The sequence below is a fragment of the Triticum aestivum genome, chromosome 5B (genome assembly GCF_018294505.1).
Source record: "Triticum aestivum cultivar Chinese Spring chromosome 5B, IWGSC CS RefSeq v2.1, whole genome shotgun sequence".
NCBI lineage: Eukaryota > Viridiplantae > Streptophyta > Magnoliopsida > Poales > Poaceae > Triticum > Triticum aestivum.
The window spans coordinates 686,773,996-686,789,132 of NC_057807.1; the positions used below are offsets into that span (position 1 = coordinate 686,773,996).

The 15,137-nt window shown below is 46.4% G+C and overlaps 2 protein-coding genes across 2 annotated transcripts; both read left to right on the plus strand.

Annotated features, from left to right (window-relative positions):
* Positions 1 to 3,448: 3,448 nt before the first annotated feature.
* LOC123117672 (uncharacterized) lies at positions 3,449 to 5,388 on the plus strand. The gene is made up of 2 exons (XM_044538383.1): positions 3,449 to 4,700; positions 4,947 to 5,388. Exons 1-2 carry the CDS (start codon positions 3,554 to 3,556, stop codon positions 4,976 to 4,978), a joined length of 1,179 nt encoding a protein of 392 aa, XP_044394318.1. The 5' UTR covers positions 3,449 to 3,553; the 3' UTR covers positions 4,979 to 5,388.
* Positions 5,389 to 7,769: 2,381 nt separating this feature from the next.
* Positions 7,770 to 8,995, plus strand: LOC123115287 (uncharacterized). The gene has a single exon (XM_044536483.1). It carries the CDS (start codon positions 7,835 to 7,837, stop codon positions 8,993 to 8,995), a length of 1,161 nt encoding a protein of 386 aa, XP_044392418.1. The 5' UTR covers positions 7,770 to 7,834.
* The last annotated feature ends 6,142 nt before the right edge of the window (positions 8,996 to 15,137 follow it).

Sequence of the window (15,137 nt, forward strand, 5' to 3'; positions counted from 1 at the left end):
TACATATGTTGCTGTTATGAAAATAATCATGATGCCTTCATGTCCGTATTTTATTTTTATCGATGCCTCTACTTCTAAACATGAGGACATATTTATTGTTATCGGCTTTTCGCTTGAGGACAAGCGAGGTCTAAGCTTGGGGGAGTTGATACGTCCATTTTGCATCATGCTTTTATATCGATATTTATCGCATTATGGGTTGTTATTTCACGACATGTCACAATACTTATGGCTATTCTCTCTTATTTTACAAGGTTTACCATGAAGAGGGGGAATGCCGGCAGCTGGAATTCTGACTGGAAAAGGAGCTAATATTGGAGACCTATTCTGCGCAACTCCAAAAGTCCTGAAACTCCACGGAATATCTTAAAATAAATAAAGAAAAATCATCGCCAAAGATGAAGGCCAGGGGGCCCACACCCTGCTCACGAGGGTGGGGGGCGCGCCCCTCCCCCCTGGGCGCGCCCCCCTACCTTGTGGGCCCCCTGGTGGCTCTCCGACGCCCATCTTCTCCTATATTAAGTCTTTCGATGAGAAAAAAAAATCATAAGCAACCTTTCGGGACGAGACTCCGCCGCCACGAGGCGGAACCAATCTAGGGCTCCGGCAGAGCTGTTCTGCCGGGGACACTTCCCTCCGGGAGGGGGAAATCATCACCATTGTCATCACCAACGCTCCTCTCATCGGGAGAGGGCAATCTCCATCAACATCTTCACCAGCACCATCTCATCTCCAAACCTAGTTCATCTCTTGTATCCAATTCTTGTCTCCAAGTCCGGGATTGGTGCTAGTAGGTTGCTAGTAGTGTTGATTACTCCTTGTAGTTGATGCTAGTTGGTTTATTTGGTGGAAGATCATATGTTCAGATCCTTTATGCACATTATATCCCCTCTGATTATGAACATGAATATGCTTTGTGAGTAGTTACGCTTGTTCCTGAGGACAAGGGAGAAGTCTTGCTATTAGTAGTCATGTGAATTTGGTATTCGTTCGATATTTTGATAAGATGTATGTTTTCTAACCTCTAGTGGTGTTATGTGAACGTCGACTACATAACACTTCACCATTATTTGGGCCTAGAGGAAGGCATTGGGAAGTAATAAGTAGATGATGGGTTGCTAGAGTGACAGAAGCTTAAACCCTAGTTTATGCGTTGCTTCGTAAGGGGCTGATTTGGATCCATATGTTTCATGCCATGGTTAGGTTTACCTTAATACTTTTGTTGTAGTTGCGGATGCTTGCAATAGAGGTTAATCATAAGTGGGATGCTTGTTCAAGTAAGAACAACACCCAAGCACCGGTCCACCCACATATCAAATTATCAAAGTACCGAACGCGAATCATATGAGCGTGATGAAAACTAGCTTGATGATATTTCCATGTGTCCTCGGGAGTGCTTTTCCTATTATAAGAGTTTGTCCGGCTTGTCCTTTGCTACAAAAAGGATTGGGCCACCTTGCTGCACCTTATTTACTATTGTTACTTGTTGTTCGTTACAATTTACCTTATCACAAAACTATCTGTTACCACTTATTTCAGTACTTGCAGAGAATACCTTGCTGGAAACCGCTTATCATTTCCTTCTGCTCCTCGTTGGGTTCGACACTCTTACTTATCGAAAGGACTACGATAGATCCCCTATACTTGTGGGTCATCACCAACCCCTCGGTCTTTTCAGGCATGAGCCTTTTCACTGCTCACCTCGCTGTTGCTCCCATTGATATGGAGCTCAGGGGAGAGGGGCGCCCCTGCTTCACATCTACCTTGCATGATCCTGGCCGCTGAGGCATGACACCATCGACCCAACGCTGGTGGCATGCTGGAAGCCGCTTCCCCTCATCCTCACCTGGCCCTCAGCTAGCCAACGACGACTTCTTCGTCCCATCCTTCCGGCAACCACTTCGACCCGATAAAGCAGACCATAGATCAAAACCGCCGCCGCGTCCTTCTCCTCCCACCCACTTCTCCCTCGAGGCGATGAAGTTGGTGTGTCTACGTGGGAGAGCGGAGCCAATTCCCCTCCCGCTCGTCATGCTCGTGTCGGCGGGTTAGATGGAAGAGGAAATGAGAGAGAGAGAGAGGTCGTGTGGGTGGGCTGCCTTCATGGTGAGGATAAGAGAAGGAAGTTACCGGGAGGTGTTATCTGGGGTGGACGGTAACCACGCCACCACCAATCCCTACGACGTTAACTGCGTTGATGTGGCATGCGTGAGCGATCGCGGTTGTCGGGTAGCTTAGAGCATCTACAGCCGGATATGTCAAATATGGCCCATCAAACGCCCGCCGACGAGCCCGTCCGCGCGCAGTGACCGGGCACGTCTCAAGTTTCAGCAAATGCATCCGGACATCGCATACTAGATTCTCAAATCCATACAAAAGATATGCAAACTAAAATAAACCTACGTACTACGTCGATCACCTAGCTACTTGTCGTCGGAGATGTCGATGATCTCCGTGCCCGGCTCCGGCAGCATGGGTGGTAGCTACAACGGCTCCTCCGGCACCTCCGACTGCTCCGCTCTGGCCTCATCCGCCTCTATCTTCGCGTTGAGTTCGACGAAGAGCGCGTGGGACGCCACCTGCTCCTGGTAGAGAAACGCCTGGTTGGCGTCCACATAGGCCTCATCCCGGATGGACTCCAGGATGGTCTGCTGCTCTGCCATCTCCTCCGACTGGGCGATAACGAACTACGCCTCCGCATGCTCCATGTTGAAGCCCGACAGCTGCAGCTCCGGATCCTGCTGCCCCGCCTCCTCGCTTCCTCCACCTCAATTGGAGCCAGCTCCTCCTCCTCCTCCTCCTCCTCCTCCGGATACGACGAGTCCGGAGGCAGCCCGGCAGCGATGCGGGCGGCGTGCGCGGCTTATCTCGCCCGGATCTCCTGCTGGTTCTCGTAGCGGTGCTCTGGCGTCAGCATTGCGTAGTAGGTGATCTTCCTCTGGACCATGGCGGAGCACCGGAGCGTGGGCATAGCGCCGGAGCGGGAGACGGGTTCGGACTGGCGATGCGAAGAGGGGGGAGGTGGATGTGTTAGGGTTGCGGGACGCCGGTCAGCTTAAATAGACGGATTTGGTCTCAGGCGGCGAGCCGGAGCGCCACGACGCGGCGTTCACACCGCAGCGACGGATGTGGCGTCCGCCAAACTGCCGGGTTTCCAGGCGTTTTCGCATGGGACCACGCCATCAGACTGATGTGGCGGGCGTGCTCGGGCGCCCCATATCCGTCTCATATTTCGACTAGATATGAGGGGTGCCGGTCAGTTCGGGCGTTTGAGGCTCGTTTGAGAGGTCGTCTGGATCAAAAAATGGTGACCGATCAGTGGCCGCCCGGGCTTTCGAGGCCGATTTGAGATGCAAGGGTGTAGATGCTCTCACTGTGTTCGATTTGCCACTGCCCGAGCAGAGAAAAACGAGAGCACCACACTGTCGCCCCGGTTCCACCCGTCGGATCCCCCCACCACACATTGACACTGGACCGTGGATCCAATCCCCTTCCACCCGCCGCACCAGCTCGAAAATTTCCCCATCGGAAACCCTCGCCGCCTCCACCCACCATGCCGCCGCCGGTGCTGCCGGACGAGCTCCTCGAGGAGGTCTTCTTCCGCCTCCCGCCGGACGAGCCCGAGCATCTCCTGTGCGCCTCCCTCGTCAGCAAGGTCTGGCTCGGCCTCCTCTCTGCCCCTCGCTTCCGTGCTCGCTACCGCGACTTCCATGGAGCTCCCCCAATGCTAGGTTTCCTGTGTTCCCTTCGATCGAACTCCGTCCATGAGGCGGAAGACAACATCCCACACTTCCTTCCCACCACGAAATTCCGCGCGCGCATACCCGACGACGACTGGGGGTGCTGGGGCTACACTGCGTGGGACTGCCGCCATGGCCGCGTTCTCCTCGGCGACCAGTCTTACCAACCCGTCCCGCTCGTCGTTTGGGACCCCATGACGGGCTGCCGGAGGGAGCTGGACTCGCCCGACCAGTTGCGCAGAAGCTATGGGGCAGCGGTGTTCTGCGCCGTGGCCGGCTGTGACCACCGTGCGTGCCATGCAGGCCCCTTCCAGGTGCTCTACATCGGTGTGGACACGATTGAAGATGGTGAATATGTTGCGCGCGCGTGCTTGTCCTTGCCGGTGACCGGTGATTGGAGCAAGCCATGCTCTGGTTCTCGTTTTAATAAGTGGAACGAGCCGTGCTCAGCTCTTCATCTTGGACCCATTGCATTTTGGGACGAACTGTCCCCTGTCTTCGTCCAAGACGCACTGCACTTCAAGCTCGTGTATTACCTAGATAATCACATAGCAATTCTTAAGTATGACTTGGGATCTAACTGCTTATCATTGATTGATGCGCCGTTGGCGGGGTCTATCCTTCTCAATGCCTCTATCCTCGTGGCGATGGAGGATGGCAGATTGGGGTTTGCGAATGTGGACATGTTGACCATCCACTTGTGGTCAAGACAAAGGGGTTCCGATGGAATTGCGTCATGGACTCAGCGTACAGTCATCAATATTAATAACCTTCTCCCCATTCATAATCCCAATAAGATTCTTAGACTGATTGGGTCTGTGGAGGGCAGAGATATCATTTTCGTGGCCATGGGCCTTGACATCTACGGGATTAATCTCAAGACATTACGGTGGAAGAAGCTACAGAAGAGAAAAAAGCTTTGTGGTTTGATTCTGTACATGAGTTTCTACAATCCACAAGGTATATTTGTATCTATGCGTCCTCTCTTTTCTGATTCAGGAACAATTCTTAAGTAATACTCCATATTAGTTAGTGGAACAAACAAAACATTGAATGTGTAATCAGATTGAAAGTTATATTTGAATTTGCCCGAGCAAAATTTTGAGTGCTATGTAATTACAACTAATTATGCTTACTAATTTGGCAATTTATATAAGATCATGTCATCTCCTTTTTGCAATCACACTGAAAAATTTACTCTTGCAGAAAGAGTGATCCCCGGTGATGCGGCGCATTGACAATGTATGGTTGAGTATGCTTAGGGTAGCAGGGCCACTCTCATAAACAAGAAATCGGAGGCTGCAAGGGTCATCACTATTTAGTACTCCCTCCGTTCCTAAATATAAGTCTTTGTAGAGATTCCACTATGAATCACCTACGGATGTATATAGATGCATTTTAGAGTGAGATTCATTCATTTTGCTCAGTATGTGGTGTATAGTGAAAACCTCTTCAAAGACTTATATTTAGGAACGGAGGGAGTATGTAGTTGGTTTTGCCAGTGGTGCTTGTTTTTCATGCTGTTGTTGGCTTTTGCCACAAAGCTTATAATTTCCCCGCCAGTAGCTATGTGTAAGTGGATGAATGGGTTATCTTGTAATGAACCTCCAATTTCTTGCAGCATCAGTTATGTGCTCTTTTGTCAGTAGCTATGTACTAGAGTTTGCTGTCCCAACTCTGATCCATTCTTTAGATTCATCTCCAAGGATGTTCCATTGATGAGAACATATGCCCAGAGTGAGTGGTTCTGTTGCCCAAGAGATGATATGATGATGATTTCTGCATGTAGGCCTGCTGATGTTCCTAATTAATCTTGTGGATTTAATTGATGTTGTTATCTGTAAGTGTTGATGAGCAGATGTTGATGACTGACCCCCTCAGGGAGCTACCATTAAAACTGCCTTGAACATTGCTGGGCTTAAGTTTGTTGCAGATGCCCCTGGGAAGAGTTCCTCTCTGTAACCTGATGCAGGCATTGCAATCAGCATTTGCAGAGAAGACGATGATCATAGGATCAACATCATGATCATGGCAAAATTGATCCAGATTCAGCAGGCCACGCTCCTAACAGTTAATCAAACATTGGCTAAAGTTGCAGCCTCAGGTAAACCTCTGTTCCAATCCAAGGCACCAGGAAAATTCAATCTGATATTGCAGGTTTCTTCCAGGCTTACAATGGTGTGGCACATAATTCTGCTACAGACTATTTGAAGGAGCTGTCTATTGTATCCCCATCTCACTTCAGCTCACAGGGCCATGCAGTGCCCAATGTTGCTCAGGCTGGGCAACTTTGATCACAGGGACTTCAAAGTTCTAGATGTGGAATGTGTTTGAATTCGCAAGAAATGGCGCATCCTGTTCAAATGAATGAATAAATTATTTTTTGTCAGAGACCGCAAGGACACAGGATCATTGCTACAACTAACCTCTGACTGTTAGACTGAAGCTTGTTATAGAGCTAAGGAAACAACAGACCTGTGCATGCACTTTTGCGTCTCAACTCTTCTTCCCACCATGCAAAGATCAGTATACCATGTGGTTGCAGTATTATGTAGAGTCATTCAGATATGCCTCCACCTCCAAGTATCTGGCTCTCAAGCCTCAAAAACTGTAACTTTAGTATCAAGTATCAATTATGAGATTTCTTTGCCCAATGTTTTTCTAGAATATTATGAATTTTATTATCATAGAAGCTTATTAGCATGTTTGGATATTTATCCCCCCTGTTTTATTTTATGTTTCTTATTTCCCCATTTATATAAAATGTCGCCATCCAAAATCCAGATGGTTTTGACATTGGATGAACCCAAATAAACCCATAAAAAGGTGTGCGGCCAATCTTAGATTTTGACAATAGTCCATTGTACAAAAACACATACAGTGACCGATAAGCAATTGTATTCATGTTTCTTTTGATTTTTTATAAGTTTTATAGGTTTTTGTAGAAATTGTGAAGTTCTCAAATACATAATTTGTTGTTGAGTATTGGACGACGTCAAATGGAAGTACAAATGTTGTCATGGTATTGCCACGACAAAATTTGAAAAAGGGGTCGTGACACAATTATCACGACTCTCATGTTTTTACAAATCAAAGGGGGCGACCATTATGTTGTTGCGTGTAAAACATCAAAGGGGGCGACCATTATGTTTTTCAAATGAAAGTACACTTGTTTTCATCAATACCATCATGTCAAATATGAAAAAAGGGACAATGACATTGAAATTATCAATGATTGTCTCGTGCTTTGGCAAATCAAAGGGGGCGACTATTTAGTTGTACAGTTGAAAAAAGTACAATTGTTTATTGAAATTATTAATTATCAATGCGGTTTGTAAAACACTGTGTGTTCTGCCGAATCGGCGTGAATTGTTGGGTGGAAATTGAAGTGCTCAGGAGGCTTCTTCCTCATCAAACCGTCTTCTTCTAGCCCCAAGGAACCTCCCTCCAATGCCACCCATGGCCATGGCAGGCCACCTTGTGGTCACACCCTCCCCAAGCCGCTCCCTCAGTCGGTACCATATACTCCTACATATGTTTCAAAAATAAAAGTCATAGTTTGAGTACTCAAGAATATCCTTAAAACAGATATGATTTTGTAACCATAGATTAAAAACCAAGGATTTTTTTATATATCTAGGCAAACTAAATGTCCAAAGATCTATACATGATATTGAATATTTAAATCAAAATATCTGAATCAAAATAAAAAATCTAGGGCAACACAAAACATGATTTTTATAACCTTTAATAAAAAGATGACATGTAAAAACATAAAATTGATTGTCCTTCTAGATTTTCCTTCTTTGAGAAACCGTGATTTCAAGTTTCAAGCAGGTGGATCAGTTGCGTAGTGCCTATGTTGCTACTTGCCTTTTAAATTATTATTTTGAAATGCTTTCTTTTTGAAATGTTGCTACTTTGGGCCTGAAAAATGTTGAAATCTGAAAGCCCAAAGCCTAAAAAAAGAAAGCCCAAAGCACAAAAGTAGAGGCCAATCAGAGAAAACTGAGCAGCACACAACACATCCGTTCCACCCAGCGCACCAGCCCAAAAAATTTCCCGGCCCGAAACCCTCGCCGCCGCCACCGACCATGCCGCCGGCGCCGGCGCTGCCGGATGAGCTTCTCGAGGAGATCTTCCTCCGCTTCCCGCCGGACGAGCCCGAGCACCTCGTGCGCGCCTCCCTCGCCTGCAAGCTCTGGCTCGGCCTCCTCTCCAGCGCCCGCTTCCGCGGCCTCTACCGCGACTTCCATGGAGCTCCCCCCATGCTGGGATTCCTTTACAACTGGATCTTTAACCGCGGCTCCAAGGAGGATGACCCCGTGGCAAACTTCGTCCCCACCGCGAAATTCGGCGCACTCATCTCCGCCGCCGATGGCTGGGACCGTGGGTACGCTCCGTGGGACTGCCGCCATGGCCGCGTCCTCCTTGGGAACTACACGGGGCTCGTCGTTTGGGACCCCATGACAGGCCGCCGGATGAAGCTGGAAGCGCCTGTTGGCTATGTTGGCGCGGCGGTGCTCTGCGCTGTGAGGGGCTGTGACCACCGTGCATGCCATGAGGGCCCCTTCCAGGTGGTCTTCATCGGCCTGGACACGAACGATGATGATGGTGATTGTGTTGCACATGCGTATGTGTCCTCGCCCATGCCGGCCGAGTGGAGTGACTTGGGTTCTGATTCTCTTTTTGATGGATGGAGCAAGCCGTGCTCTGGTCTTCATCTTATTACGGCCGATCCATTCATCGATTCACTGCCCCCTGTCCACGTCGAAAACGCACTTCACTTCATGCTTAGGTATGATGATAAGCGTGTAGGGATTCTTAAGTATGACTTGAGCTCTAATTGCTTATCACTGATTGATGCGCCGCTTACCGGGTCGGCCATTGTTGGTCCTGCTATCCTCATGGCAATGGAGGATGGCGGCTTGGGGTTGGCACACTTGGACGGGTTAATCCTCCACCTATGGTCAAGACAGATAGATTCCAATGGAGTTGCGTCATGGACTCAGCGTAAAGTCATCGATCTCAAGGAACTTCTCCCCATTCAAAATCCCAAGAAAAGAATTAGCGTTATTGGGTCTGTGGAGGGCCATGATATCATTTTTGTGACCGTAGATCTTGGCATCTGCGAGATTAATTTGAAGACACTACGGTGGAAGAAGATATGGAAGAGAGAAAAATTCCGTTCTTTGATTCCATACATGAGCTTCTACAACCGACAAGGTATATCTATATGTCCGTTTCTTCTGTGATTTGGAACAATTATTATTAAATAATAAATATACCAGTTGGTGGAATAATGTGAAAGTTTGAATGTTTAGACAGATGGGTAGTTACTTTTTACGTATCATTTTCAGATATATATATGCTCGAGCAAACTTTCAGTGCTATGTAATGTTACACCTAATTATGCTTATGCCTACCTATGAGTGCAACTTAATATAGTACCATGTCTTCAACTTTTTCAGAAAAGGGGAGGCCCTGCAAGACATTGACAACATATGGTTGAATATGCTTAAGGGCAGGAGTTCATTCTCATCAACATGAGAAATGACTATTTGAAGGCGACATGGCTCCTGTGATCGGTGTCAGTATGCGGTAACTGTTTTAATGCAGTGGTGCTTGTTTTCTCATAGTGGTGTTGGATTTGTCAGCAAGGTTGGGATTTTCCCCGCGTTACTGGTGTGTGTAAGCAGGCTAATGAATTATCTCGTAATAAACTTCCAATTTCTTGCAGCATCAGTTATGTGCTTAGTTTTTTAATTCGCTTGAAAATGTATCGCGGACACTAGCTTTGTCTTGCCATTGTAAAAACTCTACAGTTTGCTCTCGTAGCTTTGAGCCGAAACAGAGAACATGGCAGGATCTGACAGTAGCTTTCGTAGGGAACTGACAGTATGGCAGGATCTGAGTTGCATGAAGATCTCAGAGGTTTTACTGCTACAGTTGCTCCACAAATCTGTTAGGTATTAGGCTGCTATTTGTTGCATATTTTTTGCCTACGGTGGATATAACAGTATACTGCAATGCCCATGTAGTGAGATGAAGATGTATATGTTTTGTCACATTCTGCTAGGCTACAAATTTTCCTGATTTCTTAGACAAGATCTTTCACTCAAAAGCATCGACACACATTTCTATGTGCATTATTGACCTATATTTATGGAAGAGGCAAGGCTCTGTTTCAAATGCCTGATACCTCATTAACTCTCTTCATTCTTCATGGGCAAAATGAGTTGCCTCCTCTTCTATCTTTAATATTTTCTTCATGTGTGGGTGTTTTGTGGTTGGTAATCTATTTTCTTTACAGAGGGATAATATATTTGGATCTTATAATTTTCACATTGCTGGAGAATTGCTTGTTATGTTGGTTGAGTATGTTGAAGAGCAATCTGCCACTCTAGTAAATTAGCTATACATATTATGTGGGCATTGTTCTTCCAGTCTTTTGTTCTCCATATCAAATTGTGGGACTCGATGGGATACATGCTTTTAGGCAATTGTAATGGTTCATTAGGGGTGTGGAATATGGTCCTAACCGTTATGTGCTAGACTCGACCTGACGGGATACAGTCTGAAGCTTAACATTGGTAATCTGTGATGTGGCTGAGACTCCAGATGCTGGTATTCATCTATTTTCACATAGTAGCTTTCCTGTGCTTTTGATTGCACATGGAAGATTCAGTATACAGAATTCTGCAGTTAAGTGCCTATAATCCCTCCTCCATATACTTTATAGCGGGTATAGAGTTCACTGAGCAATTGAAGGTTATTACTAAGATAGTATCTTAACAAGCGAGATCATTGCAATTTTTTAGATCAGCTATTAGGCTTTCCTACAGTTACCAAATAACAAAATATTTATAAAGGAAGGCTAGTTTATAATCCACAAAGGGGACTCCAGCATTTCAAAATAATAGGACATTCCAAAGAGATGGTTCACTTCTGGTATGCAGCTCTCAAGGTGGATAGCGATGACATTCCTTCCAATGACAATGACAGGCTTGAGTTATCGGCTCATCTTTGACAATGCTGGCCCTGTCTTGAGTTTCGAGGCGACACCTGGACATCGCCGTGGCTTGGCACTGTCAAGACTTTGGCTCTGGACAACTTCCATGTATCCCTCATTGTTGCCTTGTTGGTGAGAGGGGATAGATATGCATAGCTCAAAGAGCACACAACCGACCAACATGGCAGTGACGCTACTGCCCATGACAAGGACATCACCCTGGCCATCCCTCCGGTGTTGGATGGAAAGGAAGCAGCGACGAACGGTGACTGTTCAAATGCAGCAACTTGATTGGAAGATTTCAAGACCTCAGCGAATGTAATTCCTGTTGCTTGACGATACTATTTCATTTATCGGGTCAACATTGAATTTGGTTGAAGAAATTATCCCCACGGATAAATCTTGAGGCTACAAACATGATCCATGTCTTGAGGCTACAAACAGGATGCACGAGTAGCACCGATCCATGAGATAAAAACGAGAGCACGAACCATCTTTTTTTTTGTAATCCTTGATGGCAAACTGAAATTTCTTGCTCACAATTTGTTGGTGGGAGTTTCCTTAGCCTATGATGTGATCTGACTATTGTTGGAAACTAATTCTGTCTATAGCAAGGATAAGATATTAAGCTTGAAATTAGTCATTCAGGGCTTACACTATTGTTCGCATTTCTCGTTTCTTTTAAGTAGCTTCCTCCTGGTACTATTATGCGCCAATACCTGATAAAAAATATGATCCAAAATTATGTGGTGTACAAAATCTCAAAGGCACTTTGGAATTGATAAAAGTAAAAAATGGTTTGTTGTGAGCAGCAGGGATCTTGATATGGTGCTTAAAAGCACTAACCCCTTCTTCATTGTTCACATACATTTTTTGTTCCTTTACTGATTCACTTTTCTCGACATTTTTTTGGTGTGTCCCATTTTATGACTAGCTTGACCATAGATCTGGAAGGAATCGTTCAACTTAAAAAGAGCAAATAATTTGAGACTGTTTTATCTTTCATGGAATAGTTCATATTCAACAACCAACTTTAGCCAAGAAGCTTACTACTCACTCCCGCTCCCGCTCCCGTGCGGCTCGTACGGGCCGCACCGGAGCGTCCAGGTCCGGCCGCCCGGAGCCTCGCCCACCTCCCTCTCTCCCCTCGCCGCCGCAGGAGCGGCAGGGCCGTCCGTGGCTCGCGCGGTGACAGTGGATCTGAAGTGTATGTCTTAGATCTGGGAGCAGAGGTTCAGACTCGGCTTGGCAAGTGAGGAGGTTCCCAGCTGCTTGCGACGACCAAGGAAGAAGGGGAGGCGCGGCGACGGGGCAACGATGCTGGGTGGTGCGGGCTGCGTGGATCTGGTCAGGTAGCCAGCGTGCGGCCCACCGAGGTCCGGCGCGGGACGACTCTGCAGGTCACGGCGACGGGCAAGTGGTGGCATCTACGCAGCGGCGTGTTGCCTGGGCGGCAGATTGGGCGTCTTCGGCGTGGATCCGGTCCTCTGCTTCGGCTCACTAAGCATGCTCGGGTGCATGAGCGCGTGGGCGGTGGGCCTGCTGGAGGTGCTCGGGGATGTACTCTGGCCGTGGCTGGGGTGTGGTGTGCTGCATGTGAGGTCGTCTGCAAGGGGCTTGGCGCGACGGGCCGACGCTGTTATCGCGTTGGAGTGTTGTAGGCAAGCGGCGACAGGGTCTGCTCATGGAGGTTGCTTGCGTGGTGGCCCAGCGAGGAGATGGTGAGGTCCGGCTTGATGCGGTGATGAGGATGCCAGGGTGGAGGATGCGTGGAGATGCACAAAGGGAAGGTGGGCTGCCGGATTGATTGGATTATGAGAGATGGGTGAAAACCTGTTTGTGGCCTTGGCTAGAGCTTGTGACGGCAGCGGCCGTGGACGCCGTAACCTTCTTGAAGGCGTTGACGAGATGCTCTCTCTTTCTCTGCAAAAGACAGCTCCGGGGGAAACCCCAGATCAGGAGGATCGGTCGTTGACGTCGCGTTTGCGTCGTTCCCCTCTTGAGGGCATCGATTTTGGAGTTTAATCCGGTTAGAGGGACCAGTTGGTGAGGGTGGGTGGTAAAGGCGTTAGTGTGTTGTTGAGACTTCCGTGACAACGATGATGGAGCAAGTGAAGTCGGAGGCATTGCAGTGGTAGTCGGCTCTTCTCTGACGTGCTCCTGGGATTACCTCGGTTTGTTTGTTATGGTGAAGTCGGAGCTGCGGCGGTGGGGCCCCTGTGGCAACGATGACAGGCAGCAAGTGGTCCGTTCGGTAGTTTTCTACAGTGCCAGTCTTGCATGGCTCTCCTTCGGATATTTCCTTCAGAGTCTGAGTTGCGTTGCCCTCGATGCGGGTGTCTAACCTCTGGCATGGATCTTCATATGTTCCTACACAACCTCTACGGTGAGGGTTGGGTGGATGTTCGTCCACAACAAAGTCGGAGTCGCTTGCTCGGGGATTAGAGATGGCGATGTCCCCTGTTTGAGGAGAAGTGATGACGATGACGTCTATGTGCTAGCTCGACGAGGCACTCTTTGTAAATGTGTGTGTGAGATATCTGTGTGTGCCGCTCAGCGGTTTGTCATGGTTTTCGCTCGGCTTTTCATTAATTAACGGGCAATTCTCTTCTGCTTAATTAATGGATGAGGCAAATTTTTTACCTCCGTTTCAAAAAAAACTTTAGCCAAAAACAAACCATCAGCAAGGAAGTGTAACCTGGGATAAGTGTGCAGAAATCCTTAAGAAAAAAAGATAATCACAATGAAATGCTACTTTCCAGTGATTTATTATGGTCCTTCAAATTTTCAGTAGGGAACTCAAAAGGTTAATGGAGAGAGGAAGTTGATTTTCTTCTTATTACACTTTTTTTTCTTTCATTTGTTCGTGTTTCTTGAAAGCTAATGCAGTGTCTTTTTTTTTACCTTTTCATTTTGGGAGTGCCTAGACCTCAGCTGAATGAGATATAATTTGGTCTCTGTCAGCTGCCGTCAGGCTGACGTCCTCATGCGCAGTTTTCTCTGTACGTGCCTGCGTTGTCTAGTTTTCTCGGTAGGTCAGTTTTCTCTGTATACGTCCGTTGTCTGGGTCGTCTATATGGGCTATTAGTGGGCTACACTGTATGCCCAGCATTGTACTTGTGTCTTTTTTTTTTGCGGGTCTTTTCTATTTTGTGTGTATGTGTTTTCATGCATTTTTTGGAACAAAACAAACAGACCTACAACCATCTACAGATAAGAGTACTACGATTCCATTGCCACAAGCTTTTCTATTTGCCTTTTAAGTACTATTCATTAGGCTCGTATATTACGAGCTCAGTGAACCCAACACTTTTAAATAAAAAACTGACAAAGTTAGATTTTTTTTTCAGGTAGACAAAGTTAGAAAATTAACTAGTGTGTACAAAAAAACTGTACTTGGTCTGTACAAAAATATTGACTAGTAATATGACCGAAAAGGACAACTAGTATGTAAAAAAAACATAGAAAGAATGATTCAACTGTAGTGGTGTGCAAGTATACTAGGAAAATATATATTCATCTAGCCAATTATAATTATTGTGAAAGAGTTACAACATGTCCAGGTTTCATGAAAAAGGAAAACAAATACTAGACCCATTGTTTGCGTACTCGTAGCTGCATGTTTGTTCTGTAGTAATCGCCAACAGAATGCTTCTGGCCCAGGATCATGCCCAATTTTGTCCCACACCTTTTTTAATTTTCCAGAAATACTTTTTTCAACAAATTGTTCTAAAAATGTTAAACATCAAAGAAAAAAATATTATACTATTGAAAATAAAATTATGGCATGTTCATACGAAAAAAAATGCTTATCACGTATTTGAAAAAAATTTCACATATTCAAAAATGTTTCATCACGTATTTGAAAAATGTTTGCCGCATATTCAAAATTGTTAGCCACATATTTGAAAAATCATCACTTATTCAAAAATGTTTGTTGCATGATAAAAAAAAGTCGTCACACATCTATAAAATATTCATGATGTTTACAACACTTACAGTTGCATGTGGAATGTTGAACATGCAATTGCCCTGGGCAATTACAACACTTACAGTTGCAATTGATTTGAGGGTTGTGTAGTTGCGGTCAGGTTACAACACTTTGCATGTGTAGTGTTGGACATGCAACTTGCCTCAAAAACCCTTACCCCCAATTGGCGATCACTTTTTTGGGCGTGGTTACAGTCGGGTTACAACACTTGCAATTGCTTGTCTGGTGGTCAACAAATGCAATTGGCCGACAACCCCCACTAGTGCAGAACCGGGCTTTAGTGCCGGTTCGTAACGGCCTTTAGTGCCGGTTTGCCAACCGGCACTAAAGAGTGGGGACTAAAGCCCCCCCCCCCCTTTAGTACCGGTTCGTCACGAACCGGCGCTAAAGTGCC

Excerpts from the sequence above, each read along its gene's own strand:
- LOC123117672 (XM_044538383.1), top strand. The coding sequence starts at position 3,554 with ATGCCGCCGCCGGTGCTGCCGGACGAGCTCCTCGAGGAGGTCTTCTTC. Across the intron at positions 4,701-4,946 it reads GAGTTTCTACAATCCACAAG|AAAGAGTGATCCCCGGTGAT; the intron begins GTATATTTGTAT and ends TTACTCTTGCAG.
- LOC123115287 (XM_044536483.1), top strand. The coding sequence starts at position 7,835 with ATGCCGCCGGCGCCGGCGCTGCCGGATGAGCTTCTCGAGGAGATCTTC.